The sequence below is a fragment of the Oncorhynchus kisutch genome, linkage group LG17 (genome assembly GCF_002021735.2).
Source record: "Oncorhynchus kisutch isolate 150728-3 linkage group LG17, Okis_V2, whole genome shotgun sequence".
NCBI classification, from domain to species: domain Eukaryota; kingdom Metazoa; phylum Chordata; class Actinopteri; order Salmoniformes; family Salmonidae; genus Oncorhynchus; species Oncorhynchus kisutch.
Genome location: NC_034190.2, coordinates 53,174,404 through 53,194,824, shown reverse-complemented (window position 1 = coordinate 53,194,824; position 20,421 = coordinate 53,174,404). Strand labels below are relative to the sequence as shown.

The window sequence follows — 20,421 nt, the reverse complement described above, 5'->3', positions numbered from 1 at the left end:
GGGCAATCTGCAGTTCAAACAATAACAAATAGTTTACCCACCACTGTTTTGGTACAGCTGAAGGACTGCTGTGTAACCATTCTCAAATTCATAGACAGATCTATGGATGCAAGGACTGACCATCCGTGATATCAAAATTATAGTTCTAACCATGTTTTGAGGCTATACAGTGTTTGTTCACAATTATATTGTCTACAAACAATGGAGTAAAACAAGCTTATATTTGGGGTTCTGACAGTTGAAGTAAGTTCGTGACGCATTGGTAAGTTATATTCTTCAAGAATCAATGGGTATACATTTCATTATTTCAAAGTACAAAAATTGATTTACAAATCACAGATTGTCCCTTTGATATACATACAAAAAAAAAATGACCGTAAATATCACAGAGTGGGCCTTTAAGGCAGCACAGGGAGAGTCCTTACACCCTGCACTAAACTGCCTTGCCTTGCATGTCTGCCTGACGGAACAATTAAAGCAGTATTGTTACCTGAACGCAGTAGTTAGACAGAGTGGGAGAACAATGTTAAGTATCTCGGTGTGAAAATATACCCTGTTATCACATTAATTCATCATTTTGTATAGCAAATGCTTAGGGGAAAGAAGATGACCTCGCAGAAAAAGTGGATTTGTAAAAGTCTGGGATGATTGTTATAATTGGTCCCCTATTATAAAATATGGAATTAGAATATGAATGGTATCCAACTGAAATATGAATGTTACAAAAAAGTTGTTCTCAATTTGTTCTAGACAGACAAATGAAGAATAGATGTTTGGATTCACGTAAATATACAGTGCCTTCAAAAAACCAGTCACAGCCCTTGAACTTTTCCACATTTCTATTTGTTACATCCTGAATTTTAAATTAATAAAACATTTCGATGTTTTTGTCACTGGCTTACACACATACCCCATAATGTCAAAGTGGAATAATATTTTTCTAAAATGTTCTAAATTAATAAAAAGCGAAAATCTGAAATGTCTCAAGTCAATAAGTAACTCCTTTGTTATGGCAAGCCTCAATACGTTCAGGAGTAAAAATGTGCTTAACAAATCACATAATAGGTTGTCTCGACCGTCTGCAATAATAGTGTTTAACATTATTTTTGAATGACTAACTCATCTCTGTACCCCACATACAATTATCTGTAAGTTCCCTCAGTCGAGCAGTACATTTAAACACAGATTCAACCACAAAGACCAGGGAGGCTTTCCAATGCCTCGCAAAGAAGGGCTCCTATTGGTGGACGGGTAAAACAGCAGACATTGAATATCCCTTTGAGCATGGTGAAGTTATTAATTACACTTTGGATGGTGTATCAATACACCCAGTCACTACAAAGATACAGAGGTCCTTCCCAACTCAGTTGCCGGAGAGGAAGGAAACCACTCAGGGTTTTCACCATGAGGCCAATGGTGACTTTAAAACATTAACAGGTGTTAATCATTTATCATTCACTCTGTCATTAGGTTAATTAAAAACTGAGGATGGATCAACAACATTGTAGTTGCTCCACAATACTAACCTAAATGACAGAGTGAAAATAAGGAAGCCTGTACAGAATAAAAAATATTACAAAAACATGCATCCTGTTAGCAACAAGACACTAAAGTAATATTGCAAAATATTATTTGGGGCAAATCCAATACAACACATTACTGAGTACAACTCTCAATATTTTCAAGTCTAGTGGTGGCAAAATCATGTTATCGGTATTCTAGTAATCATTAAGGACTGTGTAATATTTCAGGATAAAAAAATAAAGGAATGGAGCTTTCCACCAGACACTGGGAGATTAATTCACTTTTCAGCAGGACAATAACCTAAAACTCATGGCCAAATCAACACTGGAGTTGCTTACCAAGAAGACAATGAAAGTTCCTGAGTGGCCAAGTTACAGTTTCGACTTAAATCTACTTGAAAATCTATGGCAAGACCTGAAAATGGTTGTCTAGCAATGATCAACAACCAATTTGACAGAGCTTGAAGAATTCTGAAAAGAGTAATGGGCAGATGTTGCACAATCCAGATGTGGGAAGCTCTTAGAGACTTACCCAGAAAGACTCACAGCTGTAATCGCTGCCAAAGGTGCTTCTACAAAGTATTGACTCAGAGTTGTGTATACTTATGTAAATTAGATATTTATGGATTCAGGATTATATCTCTATACTAAGCACCAAGGTCAGTTTAGCATTTTCTCTCCTCTAATGGTTATGGTTTGTTTTTGGGAGACAGTAAACTGATCCTAGATCTGTGCCCACAGGCAACTCCTACCCAAAGCACTAAACAAAAGGAGCATTTGTACTCGAGTAGGACAACAAATCAAAGAAACCCCCAAGACAGGACATAACAATGTTTGTCAAGTCCATTCGTGGACCATTTGCATCGCAAATGCTTTTTTGGGCTACTAGTAACATGTCAAGCGTGAGTTTCTGAAAAGAAAATAGCTTACCGTCAAGCCGATAGGAATGAAAGAGTTGCTTCTAATGCAGGGGGATTCCCAAAATGGCAGGAGAGTGTGTAACACCTTTAATCCTGCATCGGCCCGTGCTTGAACATGAATCGGCTTGGGGATCAGTGTCTGTGGGGAGTTGAGACACTGTGTGGTGGACTTGAAAGGGTTAAGGTAGGAGAAGAGGCTGGGTGGTTGCAGGCTTGTGGGGGCCCAGGCTATGGGGAATGGCATAGGGGCATATTGACTTCACCTCCTAGTTTTGGCCGTCACCTCTCAGCTACTGTAGGAGGCACTGGGCTTTGGAGAGATTAACTCCTTAAATACTATGGCTGCTGTTCAGACAGACTTGGTTTGTGTTAGCAAGCAGCTCGTTATGTGTTAAAAAATTTATTAAAAAGGTGACTTTGCCACTCCAATGAGTTGCCCTTGCCAATAGGACCTTTTCAATGACACTTAACTTTAAAATGTTCTCTTTTACCTGGAATGATGAGGATTTGGAGTGCTGTTGTGTCTGTGTGGAGAGTCTGTACGGTCTTATGTATTGTAGGCTATGGTTACCATGTTGTTGCCATTTACAGCCCAGCAACAATCTGTCCTTGGGAATGAACATTGAATTGAATACACTAACTACTTGACTGACAGCAGTCATCAGTTTTAGACTGCAGTATTGGCTATTTGAGGGAGTTGACACCTGCTTTGGTTACTGTAGGTGGAATAGAATAGAAGGCACAACACAACACAAAGAATACCTTGTGTTTCATAAAAACCCCCATCATGATTATTCACACTGAACGAATCTACCCAAGATTACTTTAAGCCACTCTATTTACAAGTGATCTCATAGCTGCTGTTATGGGTGTCTTGGGTGTCTGTCTGGTAAACAACACATTATTCTGTATTAGGGATAATTGCTCCCAAGCATGCACCATCCATCCTTCAAATGAGCCCTTTCCCTCCAAAACTTCAAACATTCCTGTAGCTCTCAGAGCAAGAAGTGTCATGATGGGATGAAAATGACATCTAACGCCGCAGCCCTTTTCCAATAACGACCCATCGACGCTCCCGATGCTCCGACAACGCTCCGACAATGCTCCGCCACTCGGCTGGGTGTGGATTGGGATGAGGAAGGGACAGGCCGGAGCATGCTCTGCATCCCAGCGTGTCAGGAGTTGCTCTTCCCAGCTATTAGCCTCTCACAGTCAGGACGCAGGCCCGAACATGCCCATAGAGTCAGACACCGACCGCACATCCTTTCGCTAAGTCTACCCCATCCACACCACTGCCTGTCTGCATGTGTGTGTTGCCACAGCTTGGTAACACGCACACACACTTGATAATGAGGATATTCGAACACACATTCACACACGTAAACACACATAGAATTGGAATCAATTAGCCACCTTTTCTGGTGTTACATCCTCACACTCCTTACTCGCACACATTTCCATAGACACTCTGCATCAGGCTTTGGAGCAGGTAGCTCCTGTTTTGATATGTATCAATCAAAACAGTAATCTGTACATGAAGCATATCAATAGGTAAAGGTGTTGTCACTTTTTGTGCATTATATCAAACTCTTTACATTAATACATGATACAACATTATACTGGACAAAAATATAAACGCAACATGCAACAATCTTGAGTTACAGTTCTTATAAGGAAGTCAGTCATCATTGGAGGCAGTTTATGGTAGAGAAATGAACATTACAGCTCTGGTTGACATTCCTGCAGTCAGCATGCCAATTGCACACTCCCTCAAAACTTCAGACATCTGTGGCATTGTGTTGTGTGACAAAACTGCACATTTTAAAGTGGCCTTTTATTGTCCCAAGCACAAGGTGCACCTGTGTATTGATCATGCTGTTTAATCAACTTCTTGATATGCCACACCTATCAGGTGGATGGATTATATTGGCAAAGTAGAATGCTCACTAACAGGGATGTAAAGAAATTTTAAGTGAAATAAGCTTTTTGTGCGTAGGGAAATTGTATGAGATTTTTAAATTCAGCTCATGAAACAAGGGATCAGCAGTAGATGTTATGTTCATATATTTCTGTTTGTGTATATCAAGTGTACAGAGTTTATCATATAGATTTCAAGCATGGATTAAATCTTGTAGTGGAGATGCTAGGCTATCTGCTGACAAGTCATTACCCTTACACACCTTTCTCAGCCAACTTTAGCCACAACTAGCTAACAATCAATGAAAGTAAATGGGGCGTGTGTGCAATTGTCAAAATTTCCTGGACAAATCAACTCCATATTTAGTTACTTAATTAAAGGTGATTTGGCTGTAAAAAACAACAACATGTAAACATTCCCTATTCACTTCCATTGATTTTTAGCTACCGGTAGCTAAAGTTAGCTGAGGTTTGTGGCTGTGAAAACCAAACCATCGATTACAGTTTCTCCTGGCACATGGACTACTTTCAGGGTGAGGAACCATCTAACATCAATTTGTGAAATCTTGAACAGATTGTGCTCAAAAAGGCAACTTTTACCTGGAGCTGTGGAGCCATGAGCAACATCAATACACTTCCAGTAATATTGATAACTAGTAGATAAACAACACATCTTTTTTAGACTGCAGATATGCATTTCGATTGTTCTGTACTTGTATAGGTAGGCCTGCAGTTATTCTTAGTGAACAATATTCTCAATTAATTTGATCCACATTTGGAGATGTTTGCAAGTGCAACAGTAGCTCATTATTCCCAAAGCAACAACCACTTCAAAAGAGACCAGCTGTTCAGTTTATATATATATATATATGTTACCCCCTGTCTGCGTTATCAGAAAGCACAGCATTGATTTTCACTGCTACGCAAACGATACACAACTCCACAGATAAATTATTAGACTGTATTAGTGATTTAAATACTTGGAAGACTCACAACTTCCTCCAGCTAATTGTTGGAGCCAAAGCACAGAGAGAGTATCTAGCCGCACATTTTAATTCATGGACAATAAAGATAAAACACCAGGTAAAAAACCTAGGTGTTATTTTAGATTCTGAACAAAATGTTAAAATCACACATTAGGAATGTGACCAAAATAGCTTTTTACCACCTGAGGAACATTGCCAAGGTGTGTCCGTCTCTCTCTCAGGCTGATACAGAGAGACTCATCCATGCTTTTATTACAAGCAGGCTTGACTACTTTAATTTTATGCTCTCCCGTCTGGTCTACCCAAAAAAGCTATTGGTCAAGTGCAACACATACAGAATGCTGCAGCACGGGTACTGACCAAGACCAGACGGAGAACACACAATACACCTGTTTTAAGCTCTATGCGTGTGAGTTATATAATTAATTTGTTTTTTAAATATAGGTTTTTAAATCAATCCATGATTGTGCACCCCAATACATGTCAGACATGCTTTAAAGTTATGTACCCAGTAGGTCCCTCAGGTCCTCTGGCACTGGCCTTTTAACCATCCCAAAGCCTAGGACCAAGAGGCATGGAGAGACCGCCTTTAGTTACTATGGCCCCAGCCTCTGAAATAGCCTGCCAGAGAATCTGCGGGGACCGAAACTGTGGGCATATTTAAAAGAGATCTTAAAACACATCTTTTTAACTTTGCTTTTCCTTAGGGTGCTTTTTAGTTGTTCAGTTTGTGTCATTTAGTTTTTTATGTTATGTTTATAGTGTAGTAAATATTTCAGCTTATATTTTCATCTTTTATTAGTTTTTTCCTGTAAAGCACATTGTATTTTCATCTTTTATTTGTTTTTTCCTGTAAAGCACATTGTATTTTCATCTTTTATTTGTTTTTTCCTGTAAAGCACATTGTATTTTCATCTTTTATTTGTTTTTTCCTGTAAAGCACATTGTATTTTCATCTTTTATTTGTTTTTTCCTGTAAAGCACATTGCGTCACATTCCATTTATTAAATGTGCTAAATAAAGCTTGATTTGATGGTCAGTGACTTCTGACAGGATTTCTTTGGGTGGATTTTGGTGAAACAAAAGATGATTATATACTTCATCTCCCAAATGCTCCCAAACAGCAATTAAAGCTCAAATCACCTTGGGGGAATTCACATAGAACGCTATAGAATTTCCACTTCTTATCCAAGAGACTCATTTATTTCGTAGAGAGGGAAAGTGTTGTTGATGCTCATCTATGATTAATGGGATGTGGGATATAGTCGAGGAGGACTGCAGTGTGTTAACATATTTGGACAGTTAACTGACTTTGCGATCGGCAAGCCAGAGCATGTCCACAGGGATGACAGTATGGCAATTATCACTCGTTCCCCACAAGCTTGTCTGGACCTGCACATATGGTCCACTGGACTGGCTGACTGTATAGAGTTCTGTCTGTCTTCTTCTTCTTCCTCTTCACTCATCCATCTCCTAGCATGCACATCCTCCTCTCCCTCTTAATCCCCCCTCAACCTCTTCTTCTTCTTCCTCCAATACACTTCTCCATCTCCTAGACCAATTTTAGCACCGCTTTCTCTTCTCTGCTTTTCTCATTCTATCCCTCTCTTGCACTTTATCTTCCTCTCTCACTCAACACCTTTCTTAACTCATTCCTCCATCCACTTATCCATTCACCGATCCATCCATCCATCTGCCCATCCATCCCAGCATTGGGCTTACTCGTGACTCGGCTTTTCTCGTCTGTGGAACGCCCTTGTCTGTGGAACGCGCTCTCCAGTCGATGTGATATGGGAGTTCCGTACCTTTCAATAAAACAATGATGAATAAGGAGAATAAGTGAAGGGAGATGTGTCAGTGGACAAGTCCAGACGTCTCGCTCTCTCAGCTGCATACAGAGACAGAGAGTGATTTATTGCTCTGCCATGCTCTGAGCTGTGACTGAACCATGTGCCCAGCACATGTAACTCATATGATGCTTATTGATTCATATGGGCTTCATTCTGTTTCAGTGTGGTTCCAATGACTCAGTATTGTAGATAACCTTGGTGCTGGTGGCAACAACCGGGTTGTGGGTTTGATTCCTGCACGGGCCACAAGCATTAGCTAGAGTAGAACGTATCGATTTGTGTGGGTCAAACCGGAACTTGAGACATCCATGCACAGAATATTTGCATGTACCATGCACATCAAGCGGAAATTTGTGGTAACATTTGAAGTACAGTACACTTATCTCAGGCTAAGATTCCATCCTTGTTAAGTGTCACTAATCATCAATATCTGTTAGAATCAGATTTGGGAATGCTGGTTAGCAAGGGTCGTTTTGCGGATTCAGAGAACAGTAACCTTTCGACTGCATCTGAGGGATCTGTTAATGCTACTCAGCTCAATCACTGGGGGAAAAAATCCCTGAATCTGTGAAAACGTTGTCGTGGTTTTGCAGCTTCAAATGATTTATTCAAAGTATGGCTGATCTGTCTGAACTTGCAGGCTAAGGATGGGAAGAGGTGATTTTGTGCCCAAATATTTTGCTTCCGCTTTACGCATACGTCTCAAGTCTATGCTATGGCCGGGGGCGGGCGAGGAGAAGGGATTGGAGTGAGGTGGGTTGAGTGGTGCAAGGTTGCAGGAGGCTTAGTAACGGTATCTCAATATGGAATTCAGAGATTTGTCCTTCTCTGCCCCACCCCCAAAGCTGTCTGTTGGATTCGCCATGGGGGATTTTTGACATTGAACAGCACAGAACAAAAGATGATAGTCTACAAAGATGACGTATTTCCCCCACAGTTTATGATGATGGTGTGTAATTAAAATGGAAAAGTCCACTATTGTCAATCATTTTCACCATGGCCTAAGAATAGAACAAAATGATCAGTGATTAATTCCACTGACTTGAGTATGAACAGCATGTTAATGCTATTGTAGCATCAATGACTAAAGCGTATGGCTCTCTGCATTGAAAACAGTACATGTTTATTTCTACACCAGGGCTTTTGGGAAAAATGTTACATCTGCATTTAGAGTCATTGTAGCAAATCCACAAAAACGGTCTTTCCTGGAAGGTTTGATATCCTCAGGTGGATTTTGGGGTTTTCTTGATAGTGTTGGGGCATGTTAAAGCTTGTCCGCTAAGAAACGCCTCCCATTCCCATAAGTTTGGATGCATTTGAACCTCCTTTTTAGTAGGATGACTGCCAGCATCGGTAATGGCAGACGTGCCTGTCAAAGAGTACAAAGGGCTCTTTTCACTTGCACTTATGTACTTCAGTTAGATATCCAAACATTTGCACTGAATAACTGTTTCAAGTCCTGCTGAATGCAGACTCGCAGTATACATCACTGCCTGGCTATGATAGCATCTTAGCTGAGTATCTCCAATGTAGTTGGTGCTTTCCTCAGTAGACTTGCTTCAATTGAGCAAGCTTGTGATATTGAATATCCGTTTGGAGTTTGAATAGGGCTACAGTTATGATTTGATTGTATTATGTTTGCAGTCCCTACTGAACTCATACTAACTCTTCCATTTAACTTTTTCACACACACGGCTTTTTGAACTGACATGCTTCCCTCCAGGAATTATTACTCACTTTGCTACAACACCTGCAAGTCCAGCCTGGTAGATGGTAATCATGTTCCTTCCAGCAACCGAATAGTCCTTTTATTTATGACATGATGGAGCCAATTTTATAGCCTTCAAAAAGCCTTAATGTATTTTGCCTCTAGAACAAATTGAGTTATTTGAAACATGTCCTACTAATCTGACATGATAACCGTGTTCATAACCTTCCATCTCATACCCTAGTAATACCATCACTCAGCACTTTGGTTTGAGAGTACATTTTTTTAGACATCACATCTCATCACCAATAAATACACTTAACAAGAATAGAAATGCAACAATTTCAATGATTTTACTGAGTTATTGTCACTGAGGATTTGTAGAGGTCTTGATTATGGACCAGGTTGCAGCTGGTGGGGATCTGCTCTGACTCCAGCACACCTGTCTCCGGCCCACACAATCACAGAGAGAGTGAGAGAGAGAGACAGAGAGAGCACTGGGGGAGTGGCGGCAGGTCAAGGAGGCACCGGAGGAGCACTAGAGGGCGTGGCAGGAGCAGATGTGACACATAAGGAAATCAGTCAACTGAATTAAATTCATTAGGCCCTAATCTATGGATTTCACATGACTCGTAATTCCGAGGTAGGGGCGTGGATCAGAAAACCAGTCAGTATCTGGTGTGACCACCATTTTCCTCATGCCGCGTGACATATCTCCTTCGCATAGAGTTGATCAGACTGTCGATTGTGGACTGTGGAATGTTGTCCCTCTCCTCTTCGATCGCTGTGTGAAGTTGCTGGTATTGGTGGGAACTGGAATACGCTGTCGTACACATTGATCCAGAGCATCCCAAACATGCTCAATTGGTGATGTGTCTGGTTAGCATGCAGGACATGGAAGAACTGGTCCATTTCCAGCTTCCAGGAATTGTGTAGAGATCCTTGCAACATGGAGAAGTGCATTATCATGCTGAAACATGCTAAGACATAAAGGCTCATTCCTGCTCATAAATTATAACTTTTTAAAAAAGCATTATACCTGAAGGATTTTAGTAAAGTGTTCCCAAAAAATATTAACAAAGTGGATGAGATTTTTGATGAGTAACAAAACAAATGACACCACAACGGTGACTAGTCAAAAATAACATCCCCCTTATGTTTTGCCCCCCCTCAGTACTCCCCACTGCTGAAGAAGCTCTACTGTCAGATCGCCAAGACCTGTCCAATCCAGATCAAGCTGTCCTCGGCCCCGCCCCACGCCAGTGTCATCCGTGCCATGCCTGTCTACAAGAAAGCGGAGCATGTCACCGAGGTAGTCAAACGCTGCCCCAACCACGAGCTGGGACGGGACTTCAATGACAGTAAGCAACCACGCCACCTTGATAGGCATATCAGTTCGTGTCATCAACCCGTATCCCACAACAGATTTGACTCACAACAGTGCTAGTATGATGTGGTTGTTGGACTACCTTAAATGCACTTATGGTATACCGCCCTCATAAGAGTGTCTGCTATATGACAGAAATATACAACAATTCTACTGAAATGCCATTTCAATAGGACCTCTGGTCCAAAGAGACTGCTTCGGTGTAGTTTTGGTTTAGTATAAAAATTTAAGAAAGTTTAAATGGATGGAGAGATTGATTAGCTGATTGATTGACCTGTAACACCCCCCCTCCCCCTCCTCTCCATCCCCCAGGCCAAGCGGCCCCAGCCAGCCACCTGATCAGGGTGGAGGGAAACAACCTGTCCCAGTATGTGGACGACCCCGTCACATGCAGGCAGAGTGTCATGTTGCCCTACGAGAACCCACAGGTGAGTGGCTCCCCTCAGCTAGGAACGCCCACACTCACACAATACAGTAGAATATTTGTAGCCCACCCTGGTGCTGGACTCTGGAGTGCCGGAGCCACTACTGAATTTTGTCCCAACCAGGCAACACAACCAGTTCTACCAATCACCTCACCAACAGTGATTGCTTAAATTCATCACACCTGGTCTGCCAGGTCTTAAAACACAAATGTTCCATTAAAAACATAATGTGTCTGTATAACATTCCAGGGCCAAGTTTGCCTACCCCAGCAATAGAACATGGTGGTTGGTTAACATTTAAAATCACCTAGAAAACAGTCTTTGTACTAATTAGTTATTTAGATGTAGTATACCTATTTACAACTTTATATTTTAGTTGCCCATGATTTTGATTGATATGTTCAAAATAGGTCCCATGCCTGACTTTTGCTATGTAACATATGGCAACACTGCCATCTAGAGGTAATAAAATATACAGCTTATATTTTGTCCGTTACCATTCAGTCTGATGCTTTAGGGCCTGTTTCACACAAGCGAAGCCCTGGCCTGATAAAGGTTGTGTCTTTCAGTCTATTATCTTTGCTTTATTTTAAATGGGTATCTTCAGTGTGTCATCATGGGGGGTTATGATGTGGTGCTTTGGCTATCACTGTCTGGTGATTGGCAAGCTGGCTAACGATTGACTGGCCAGTAAAGGTCTCTCTCTCTGATAGGTGGGGACAGAGTTCACCACCATCCTCTACAACTTCATGTGCAACAGCAGCTGTGTGGGAGGAATGAACAGGAGACCCATCCTCATCATCATCACCCTAGAGACACGCGAGTAAGTCCATGATATTGTGTGTGTGTGTGTGTGTGTGTGTGTGTGTGTGTGTGTGTGTGTGTGTGCGCTCATGCCTGTGTGCATGTGTGTGTCAACAATTCACAGCTGATTGAACTGCCTTTTTGCACCGGTCTCACAATAAACATGCTGTAAGCATTCATAGTCAATGGCTCCTGATGAGCCTATATAAATCCATAAAAATCAAGAATACATTTCAAGTGCATTACTAAACACACGGCTCATATAAAAAGTGTAATAAAAAACATGAGCTGGTCGCACACCCGGAGAACATTATTTTATGTAGAGGTGCCGACTAACGGTGAATAAACTATAAGCCATAAAAATAAAGAGAGTCGCACACGCTATATATAAACTCCCAGTAATTTATTGGGTCACCCTGAAGAAGGCACAGTGATGCCGAAACGTGGGTGATTTACCCAATAAATTACTGGGAGTTTATATATAGAGTGTGTGACTCTTTATTTTTAAAGCACAAAATATTTTGATAACACTTTAAAAAGGGCATATAATTATAATATATTATTTATTACCTGTTGTAAGCATATGAGGCCTTTCAACGCCTTGTAAATTAACGTATGATATATTATGCCTTTCTTTGTTGCAATTAGTGGTCAGGTGCTGGGACGAAGGTCGTTTGAAGGGCGGATATGCGCCTGTCCGGGGCGAGATCGCAAGGCAGATGAAGACCACTTCAGGGAGCAGCAGACCATGAGCGACAACATGTCCAAGAACGACAACAACGCCAACAAGCGCAGTGAGTCGCCCTTCTCTCTCGCTCTCTACACCATTACAAAATGTTCGGTCATTTTGCTTGGGGTGAGTCTGAAATGGCACATTATTCCCTATATCGCACATCACTTTTGACCAGGGCCCACACATACATACAGTGACACAGATCACAATGCAAACATATACACCAGTATATGCAATAGTTTGTGCATATTGATATTAGGAATGTCTTTGTAAAAATCCTATTGCTAGTTTTCATGATATTAAATCATTGTTTGTACTCCCAACATTTAGCTTTCAAACAGACCCCTCCAAACATTCCTAGTCCAGGCATGAAGAGACGGCGGCATGGTGAAGAGGAGATTTACTATATGCCTGTAAGATATATTTATTTATTTATAAACTGGGTGGTTCGAGCCCTGAATGCTGATTGGATGACAGCCGTGGTATATCAGACCGTATACTGCTGTAACTACGTTGAAAACCAGTTTATAATAGCAATAAGGCACCTCAGGGCTTTGTGGTATATGGCCAATATACCACAGCTAAGGGATGTATCCAGGCGCTCCACGTTGCGTCGTGCATAAGAACAGACCTTAGCCGTGGTATATTGTGCATTTACCACACCCCCTCGATAGATATACATCTAATTACTATTTTCTACATCGTACAATAATAGTGAAGACATCAAAACTGTGAAATAACACATATGGAATCATGTAGTAACTAAAAGAATGTTAAACAAATCGAAATAAAAAATGTATTTCGATTCTTCAAAGTCGCCACCCATACCTTGATGACAGCTTTGCACACTATTGACATTCTCTCAACCAGCTTCACAAGGAATGCTATTCCAACAGTCTTGAAGGAGTTCCCACATATGCTGAGCACTTGTTGGCTGCTTTTCCTTCACTCTGCAGTCCAACTCATCCCAAACCATCTCAATTGGGTTGAGGTCGGGTGATTGTGGAGGCCAGGTCATCTGATGCAGCACTCCATCACTCTCCTTCTTGGTCAAATAGCCCTTACACAGCCTGGAGGAGTGTTGGGTCATTGTCCTGTAGAAAAACTAATGATAGTCCCACTAAGCGCAAACCAGATGGGATGGTGTATCGCTGCAGAATGCTGTGGTAGCCATGCTGGTTAAGTGTGCCTTGAGTTCTAATTAAATCAGACAGCCAAAAGCAAAGCACCCCCACAACATCACAACTCCTCCTCCATGCTTCATGTTGGGAATCACATGTGTAGATCATCCGTTTACCTACTCTACGTCTCACAAAGACACGGCGGTTGGAAACAAAAATCTCAAATTTGGACTAATCAGACCAAAAGGACAGATTTCCACCGGTCTAATGTCCATTGCTCATGTTTCTTGGCCCAAGCAAATTCTCTTCTTCTTCTTCTTAATGATGACCTTTAGTTGTGGTTTCTTTGCAGCAATTCAACCATTCACGCAGTCTCCTCTGAACAGTTGATGTTGAGATGTGTCTGTTACTTGAACTCTGAAGAAATTATTTGGGCTGCAATCCAAGGTGCAGTTAACTAATGAACTTATCCTCTGCAGCAGAGGTAACTCTGGGTCTTCCTTTCCTGTGGCGGTCCTCATGAGAGCCAGTTTCATCATAGCGCTTGATAGTTTTTGCGACTGCACTTGAAGAAACTTTCAAAGTTCTTGAAATGTTCCGTATTGACTGACCTTCATGTCTGAGTAATGATGGACTGTCATTTATCTTTGTTTATTTGAGCTGTTCTTGCCATAATATGGACTTAGCCCTATTTGGTAAAAGACCATCTTCTGTATACCCCCCTACTCTACCTCGTCACAGCACAACTGATTGGCTCAAACACATTAAGAAGGAAAGAAATTCCACAAATGAACTTTTAAGAAGGCACACTTGTTAATTGAAATGCATTCCATGTGACTACCTTATGGAGCTGGTTGAGAGAATGTCAAGTGTGTGCAAAGCTGGCATCAAGCAACAGGTGTCTATTTGAAGAATCTCAAATATATATGTTGATTTGTTTAACACTTTTTTTGGTTACTACACTATTCCATATGTGTTATTTCATAGTTTTGATGTCTTCACTATTATTCTACAATGTAGAGAATAGTAAAAAGAAAAACCCTTGAATGAGTAGGTGTTCTAAAACTTTTGACCGGTAGTATGATATAACTATTATATATACTGTATCATATAACTACTGTATATATATTATATGTGTGTGTGCAGGTGCGCGGCAGAGAGAACTTTGACCTGCTGATGAAGATCAAGGACAGTCTAGAGCTGGTGGAGTTCGTACCACAGCAGCTGGTGGACTCCTACAGACAACAACAGCAACAGCTGCTTCAGAGACAGTAAGTCGACCACACACCAGCTCAAATATGCATACATGCAAATGCACAAACACACACACACATAAATACACATGCACACACAAACACATTCTCTCTCTCACACACATACACATTCACTCACTCACACACACAGACAAGCACACAGACACAGGTGCGCGCACACACTTAAACCCAAAGACACTCATTCCGTCCATCCATACACCTGTGTTGTCTAACACACATACAAATATTACCCTCTTACACACGTCCGTCATCTCCCCCTCTCCAATTCCCAGGAGCCACGTAGCATCACCGTCCTCCTATGGATCTCCCCTGTCCAACATGAACAAGCTGCACGGGGGCCATGGGAGCCACCAGTCTCAGCAAAACCCCCTCCCCAACATGGGGCACGTGGGTGAGTGTTTGTCAGGGGAATTGGGGGGAATGGGTGTGTGTGTGTATTATCACACCTAATGGGTGCCATTAGATAGAGCAGCAGTCAGGATATCTTATTTCCTTTCAGAATGTTATCTTGCGAGATCAGGATGGTGGAACGAGGCTAGTCATTAGAAGCTACTATGGCAAACCTCTGAAAAACCTCTGAATGACATCATTCTGAGAGCATTGTCCTATTGATTGCTCCTATTGATTTGTTCCTGTCCCCTCTCCCACAGGTCCCAACATGCTCAACAGTCACCACATGCAGACCAACAGTGACATGAACGGGGGACATGGGGGCGGCCAGTCCATGTTGTCCACGTCGCACTGCACCCCTCCCCCTCCGTATAACCCTGACCCCAGCCTAGTCAGGTACCTCCCCCTCCAATGACACTGTCTTCCTCTCCCACTGACACAAGCCAACAGTCAGAGCCATCTATGATAAATAGATTATGGGGCCTTTTCAGTTTGAGATCTCTGCAGTCGCCATCTTGGCACCAAAAGTTCCTTATATTCTGGTAAAATGGGAATGGTGCTGTCATGACATGTTTGCCAACATGGAGGGTAGTTTCTCTCATCTTCCTTGGTTTCTCTGCCTATAATATGTCCCAGAGCAGCTTCTCTCACAGAGAACACAGCCATTTTGTGTACCTACTTCAGCCATTTACATTGAACTGTATAAGACTGTAGAGAAATTAAAAGAAACTGGACAAAAATTCCACCAAGCTTTAATGAATCGTTATTCCATTACTTTGGTCTGATAGTAAGACGTTTCTGGGGTTTTGTTGCAATGTTAAGTTAATGCTCTGCTGGTCGGATTTGGAGGAATAGGTTGCTATTTCACTTTACTACAGTTTGGGGAGTTGTATTAGCAATACAGTATGTTTACCCATCAGAGAATTCCAATATTATGTTTTTCAAATCTAAATGAACAACATGTCCATCTTAGCATCTTATTTCCATTAATTCCCTCTAATCATATGAAGAATACAAGGGAAATCGGTATTGGAACATGAGAAACATAGTTTCCTAATCTATTAGTGCCTAGCATTGCATTCAAACTAAGACGTTGTTTTGTCATAATGTTAGGGCTTCCATTTTGCACCGTTTGTACCCAGACAAAAAGCAGCATTAGAATGAACATGGTTATTATCGTATACTGTTTTGTACATTTTGTTTTGTTTAAAGTGTTTGTAGACGAGAATTTTATATCCATGTATTTATAATAAACGTTTTAATTCAACCAAATTGGCTTTTATGAATCTTTAATACAACTGCATGAATTTGATTTGACGGAAATTAATAACCATAGTCATTGAGAAATTGTTCCATTTGTAATTGATCGTAATATTCTTTGTTCCTTATTGGACATGAAACCATCATTTTAGTTTTACGATAGGTACAGATGTAGGATCTTAAATTGAAGCCAGTTTTGCTACAGCAGGAAAATAATCCTGCTGCAACCAAAAATGTGAATTATGTGGATTATAATTCATGGACATTTCTGTAGGGGTTGATATATTTTTCAGAAGGGAAAATCAAGTCTGAACTTTCTAAATGAAAATTACCAACTTAGAAGGCCTTTTTAAACCTCAAATACACTACACGTTAAAAATGTCCTGCATTGCAAGAAGGTTCTCCTGCAACAGGGTGATCAAATTAAGATCCTACATCTGTACAGACAAACACATTTCTGGCATAGTTAACCGTTTAATAAAGTTACAGTTAACTCTGGTAGTGGATTTTAATCACATGAAGTAGACCGAAGTAGACATTGTCTCCCTACATAAATTTGGCTGCGGTGGAGTGGACACTAACTCTGGTCTTAAATCTAAGTGGTACTGCTTCTCTCTCCACACAGCTTTCTAACCAGTCTGGGCTGCCAGAACTGCATCGACTACTTCACATTGCAGGGCCTGCAGAGTCTCTACCAACTCCAGACTCTGTCCATGGAGGTAAAATACCCATTCACTCTCTCTGCAATTTACGCAGTGTAAATCATTCCAGTCCTAGGGGGGGGGGGGTTAGGTTTGGTTGGATCACTGTGGCCTGAGGTCTATTAAGTATCTCTCATTTTCTTTCTCTTTCTACTATTCACTCTCCTCCTTTCCCTCTCTCTTCTCCTTCCTTTCTATCTCCCATTCTGTCACTCCTTTCCCTCTCTCTTCTCCTTCCTTTCTATCTCCCATTCTGTCACTCCTTTCCCTCTCTCTTCTCCTTCCTTTCTATCTCCCATTCTGTCACTCCTTTCCCTCTCTCTTCTCCTTCCTTTCTATCTCCCATTCTGTCACTCCTTTCCCTCTCTCTTCTCCTTCCTTTCTATCTCCCATTCTGTCACTCCTTTCCTTCACTCTCTCGGTCTCTCTCTCTAGGACCTGAGTGCTCTAAAGATCCCAGAGCAGTTCCGCCTGGCCATCTGGCGGGGCCTGCAGGACATGAAGCAGGGCGGCGGGGTGGGACCACCTCCTTCCTCCCACCATCAAGACCACTATGGCCAGCAGCTCCTCCGCTCCAGCAGCAACATGGCAGCCGCCGCCATGGCCATCGTCCCCGGCGGCGAGCTGCAGCGCCAGCGTGTCATGGAGGCCGTACACTTCCGTGTGCGCCACACCATTACCATCCCATCCAACCGCCCGGGAGGTGGGCCGCAGGCAGTCGCTGCCGCCGCTGATGAGTGGGCCGACTTTGGCTTTGACATGCCCGACTGCAAAGTGTCACGCAGCAACAAGAACTCCATCAAGGAGGAGTTCATGGAAAGTGACGTCCACTGAGAGAAAGAGGGAGAGAGGGAGAGAGAGCGATACAGGGGGAGGGGGGAGAGCGAGATGGAGAGAACGGGACTCTATGTTCACAGAGAGAGAGAGGGATAGAGAGGATGCGAGGAAGAGGAGAAGCGAGTGAGATGACTCTTCTATTCTGATGTCCATCAGGGGCCTGGTTTAGTGTCGTTAGATTTTTTTATATTGCTTTACAGATTGGTTGGCTTTGGACAACCAGTATGTAGCACTATTTCTCTATTGTTTTTTTGTAAGTCAGTACAGCTAAGTCAGTACAGCTTACTAATAAGTCCGTTGACTTCGTCATAATTAAGTCAGTACATTTGAGCCTGAAACTGAAATGCTCACGATGTCATCGTATGGCTAGATTCCATTGAACAAGCCATCACATACCTGTACTCAATTAGATCAATAAAATGTTATTTTGGTGTAAATATGTACATGATGTTCTGTAAAATGTATTAGATTTGTGGTCAAATGAAAAAAGGTTAACATGTGTATTTAGATTCCTTAAGGTATAACTGTTCAGACAGACAGATGTATAGAGTTTCCATTTAAATCAAAGTACATACAAGAGTGTATCAGCGTGGTCATGATCTTCGTACCGTGTTAATTCCCCATCACTCCTGTGCTAAAGCATCATAGTTCCAGAACAGAAGCACGCCGTTGTCTTACATTTCAACCCCAAACCCTTTGTTTAGTTCGGTGGAGTACATGTACCCCCTGAGTCTTGTGTCTATAGTAGCAGATGTATTGGAATGATTTTCTCCTGTGTCACGTTGGATAACTACCCTGGTTGTTGATACGATTGTATGGATTGACGAAGCCACCCTGTACAGTCAATTGGCCAGGCTAAATAGATGCAAGTGATGTCTCGGTTGCCTGAAACAAAGAGGGAAAGCTAACCATCAGTATTAGATAGAGCCATGCAGTTGTAGAAAAGTCACGCTCAGGTACTGTATCTAGTGGGCAATGCTACTGGCAGATAATCACAGACGACCCCCTTTTTATGCCTAGTTCATAAGGTAGGCCTTTAAGTCAGATTGATTGAGTTCATTTGAGAATAATCAAGGCAGTGAGTGTATAAGGACAATCAGATAACTGACAATCAGCTTCCCAAATCGCAGACTGTGGCTTTAATCACTTTACAAAATGTGTATTAAAATGAAATGGGTTGTTTTTATAGAATTCTTTATTAGTAGTAACACACTCCCAATATGCTATAAAATCAATTCATTTATATGCAATTCCTGAATTTAGACCCATGATTCCAACCCTGCTATACACCACCACATGAACAATTAATTCAGTTGATGTGTTTCACTATATTTCTTTTACAGCAATATCTTGTGTGGAATTGTATTTCAAACTGCAAAGCAAGTTATTTGTATTGTGTATATATATATACATATATATATATCTCCCTTGAAGATACATAATCACAACATTTGATCTAGACAGTTTTTACATACTAAGCCATGCCACCACTGTATGTGTTCTTGAATTCTCCACTGCATGGCACTTGCTTCGATATTGATTCAAACAGACATGTTTAGTAGTTCACGTTGACACCACACTTAACCATGATGCACCTGTACTTGATGGGTTAGCGTAAAATAGGGTGGCACAAAAAGGAGAATGACTCCAGTTTCAAAATGTTGTGTGGTGTCTTATTTTGACCGCAGCCACTCCTCTCAAGTGTATAGTACATGGGCAAAAGTACTGTGATCATTTTGCTATAATAAAAAAAGGGGTTGTGAATAATGCCATTTCCAATACTCTGTGCAAAAACAGTCCTTGAGTCCACAGGAAGGGATGCATACCTTCCATTAACACCCAACAGTTAAGCAGAATAAAGCGCTTTACTGCTTTGAAAAGAATAGAGGATAGAAATCATTTCATGTTCAGTGTGTTTATAATCAGTATTAGGCCAACGTCATAACTTGTAAATGGTAGATTGTCACTTTGTTTTGATATTTCTGGAGAGGTACTGTCTCAAGTGTTTCTTTTTTTTATAACAATGTGTAACAATGTACCAATATCGCTGTTTATATTGATTTCAATTTCTTATTTGAGGTTGTACGTGTACAGTGTTTTTTCTTGTAAATCATGAATATTAAAAAGTGTGCTTTACAGAAACGTATAGGTGTGGAGCAACTTTCTTTCCTAAATGTAGAAAAACATGGGTTTGCCTAATAAGGTCTATCTACATGTGGATTCTCAATTCTAAAGATCATTGGATATACACTGCCTTCGGAATGTAGTCACACCCCTTGACTTTTTCCACATTTTGTTGTGTTACAGCCTGAATTTAAAATGGATTAAATTGAAATGTGTCACTGATCTAGACAAAATACCCCATAAATTCAAAGTGGAATTCATTTTTTTTATTTTTTTTTTTACAAATGAATAAAATGAAAAGCTAAAGTGTCTTGAGTCAATAAGTATTCAACCCTTTGTTATAAATAAGTTCAGGAGTAAAAATGTGCAAAACAAGTCACATAATAAGTTACATGGACTCACTCTGTGTGCAATAATAGTGTTTCAAATGATTTTTGAATCATCTCTGTACCCCACATACA

General features: G+C 41.1%; 1 protein-coding gene across 3 annotated transcripts in view; it reads left to right on the top strand.

The window, feature by feature from the left end:
* tp73 (tumor protein p73) overlaps window positions 1-20,205 on the top strand; it is a 46,521-nt gene extending 26,316 nt beyond the window's left edge. For 2 of the 3 annotated variants that reach the window (XM_020506182.2, XM_031794069.1), the window contains exons 5-14: window positions 10,079-10,265; window positions 10,604-10,719; window positions 11,430-11,539; window positions 12,169-12,314; window positions 12,584-12,666; window positions 14,521-14,645; window positions 14,921-15,039; window positions 15,299-15,434; window positions 16,924-17,017; window positions 17,435-20,205. In XM_020506182.2, the coding sequence (XP_020361771.1) occupies window positions 10,079-10,265; window positions 10,604-10,719; window positions 11,430-11,539; window positions 12,169-12,314; window positions 12,584-12,666; window positions 14,521-14,645; window positions 14,921-15,039; window positions 15,299-15,434; window positions 16,924-17,017; window positions 17,435-17,833 (1,515 nt within the window). In that variant the 3' untranslated portion in view covers window positions 17,834-20,205. The remainder of the gene's footprint in view (window positions 1-10,078; window positions 10,266-10,603; window positions 10,720-11,429; window positions 11,540-12,168; window positions 12,315-12,583; window positions 12,667-14,520; window positions 14,646-14,920; window positions 15,040-15,298; window positions 15,435-16,923; window positions 17,018-17,434) is intronic. The other variant, XM_020506183.2, reaches the window with a different exon arrangement.
* Window positions 20,206-20,421: the final 216 nt, after the last annotated feature.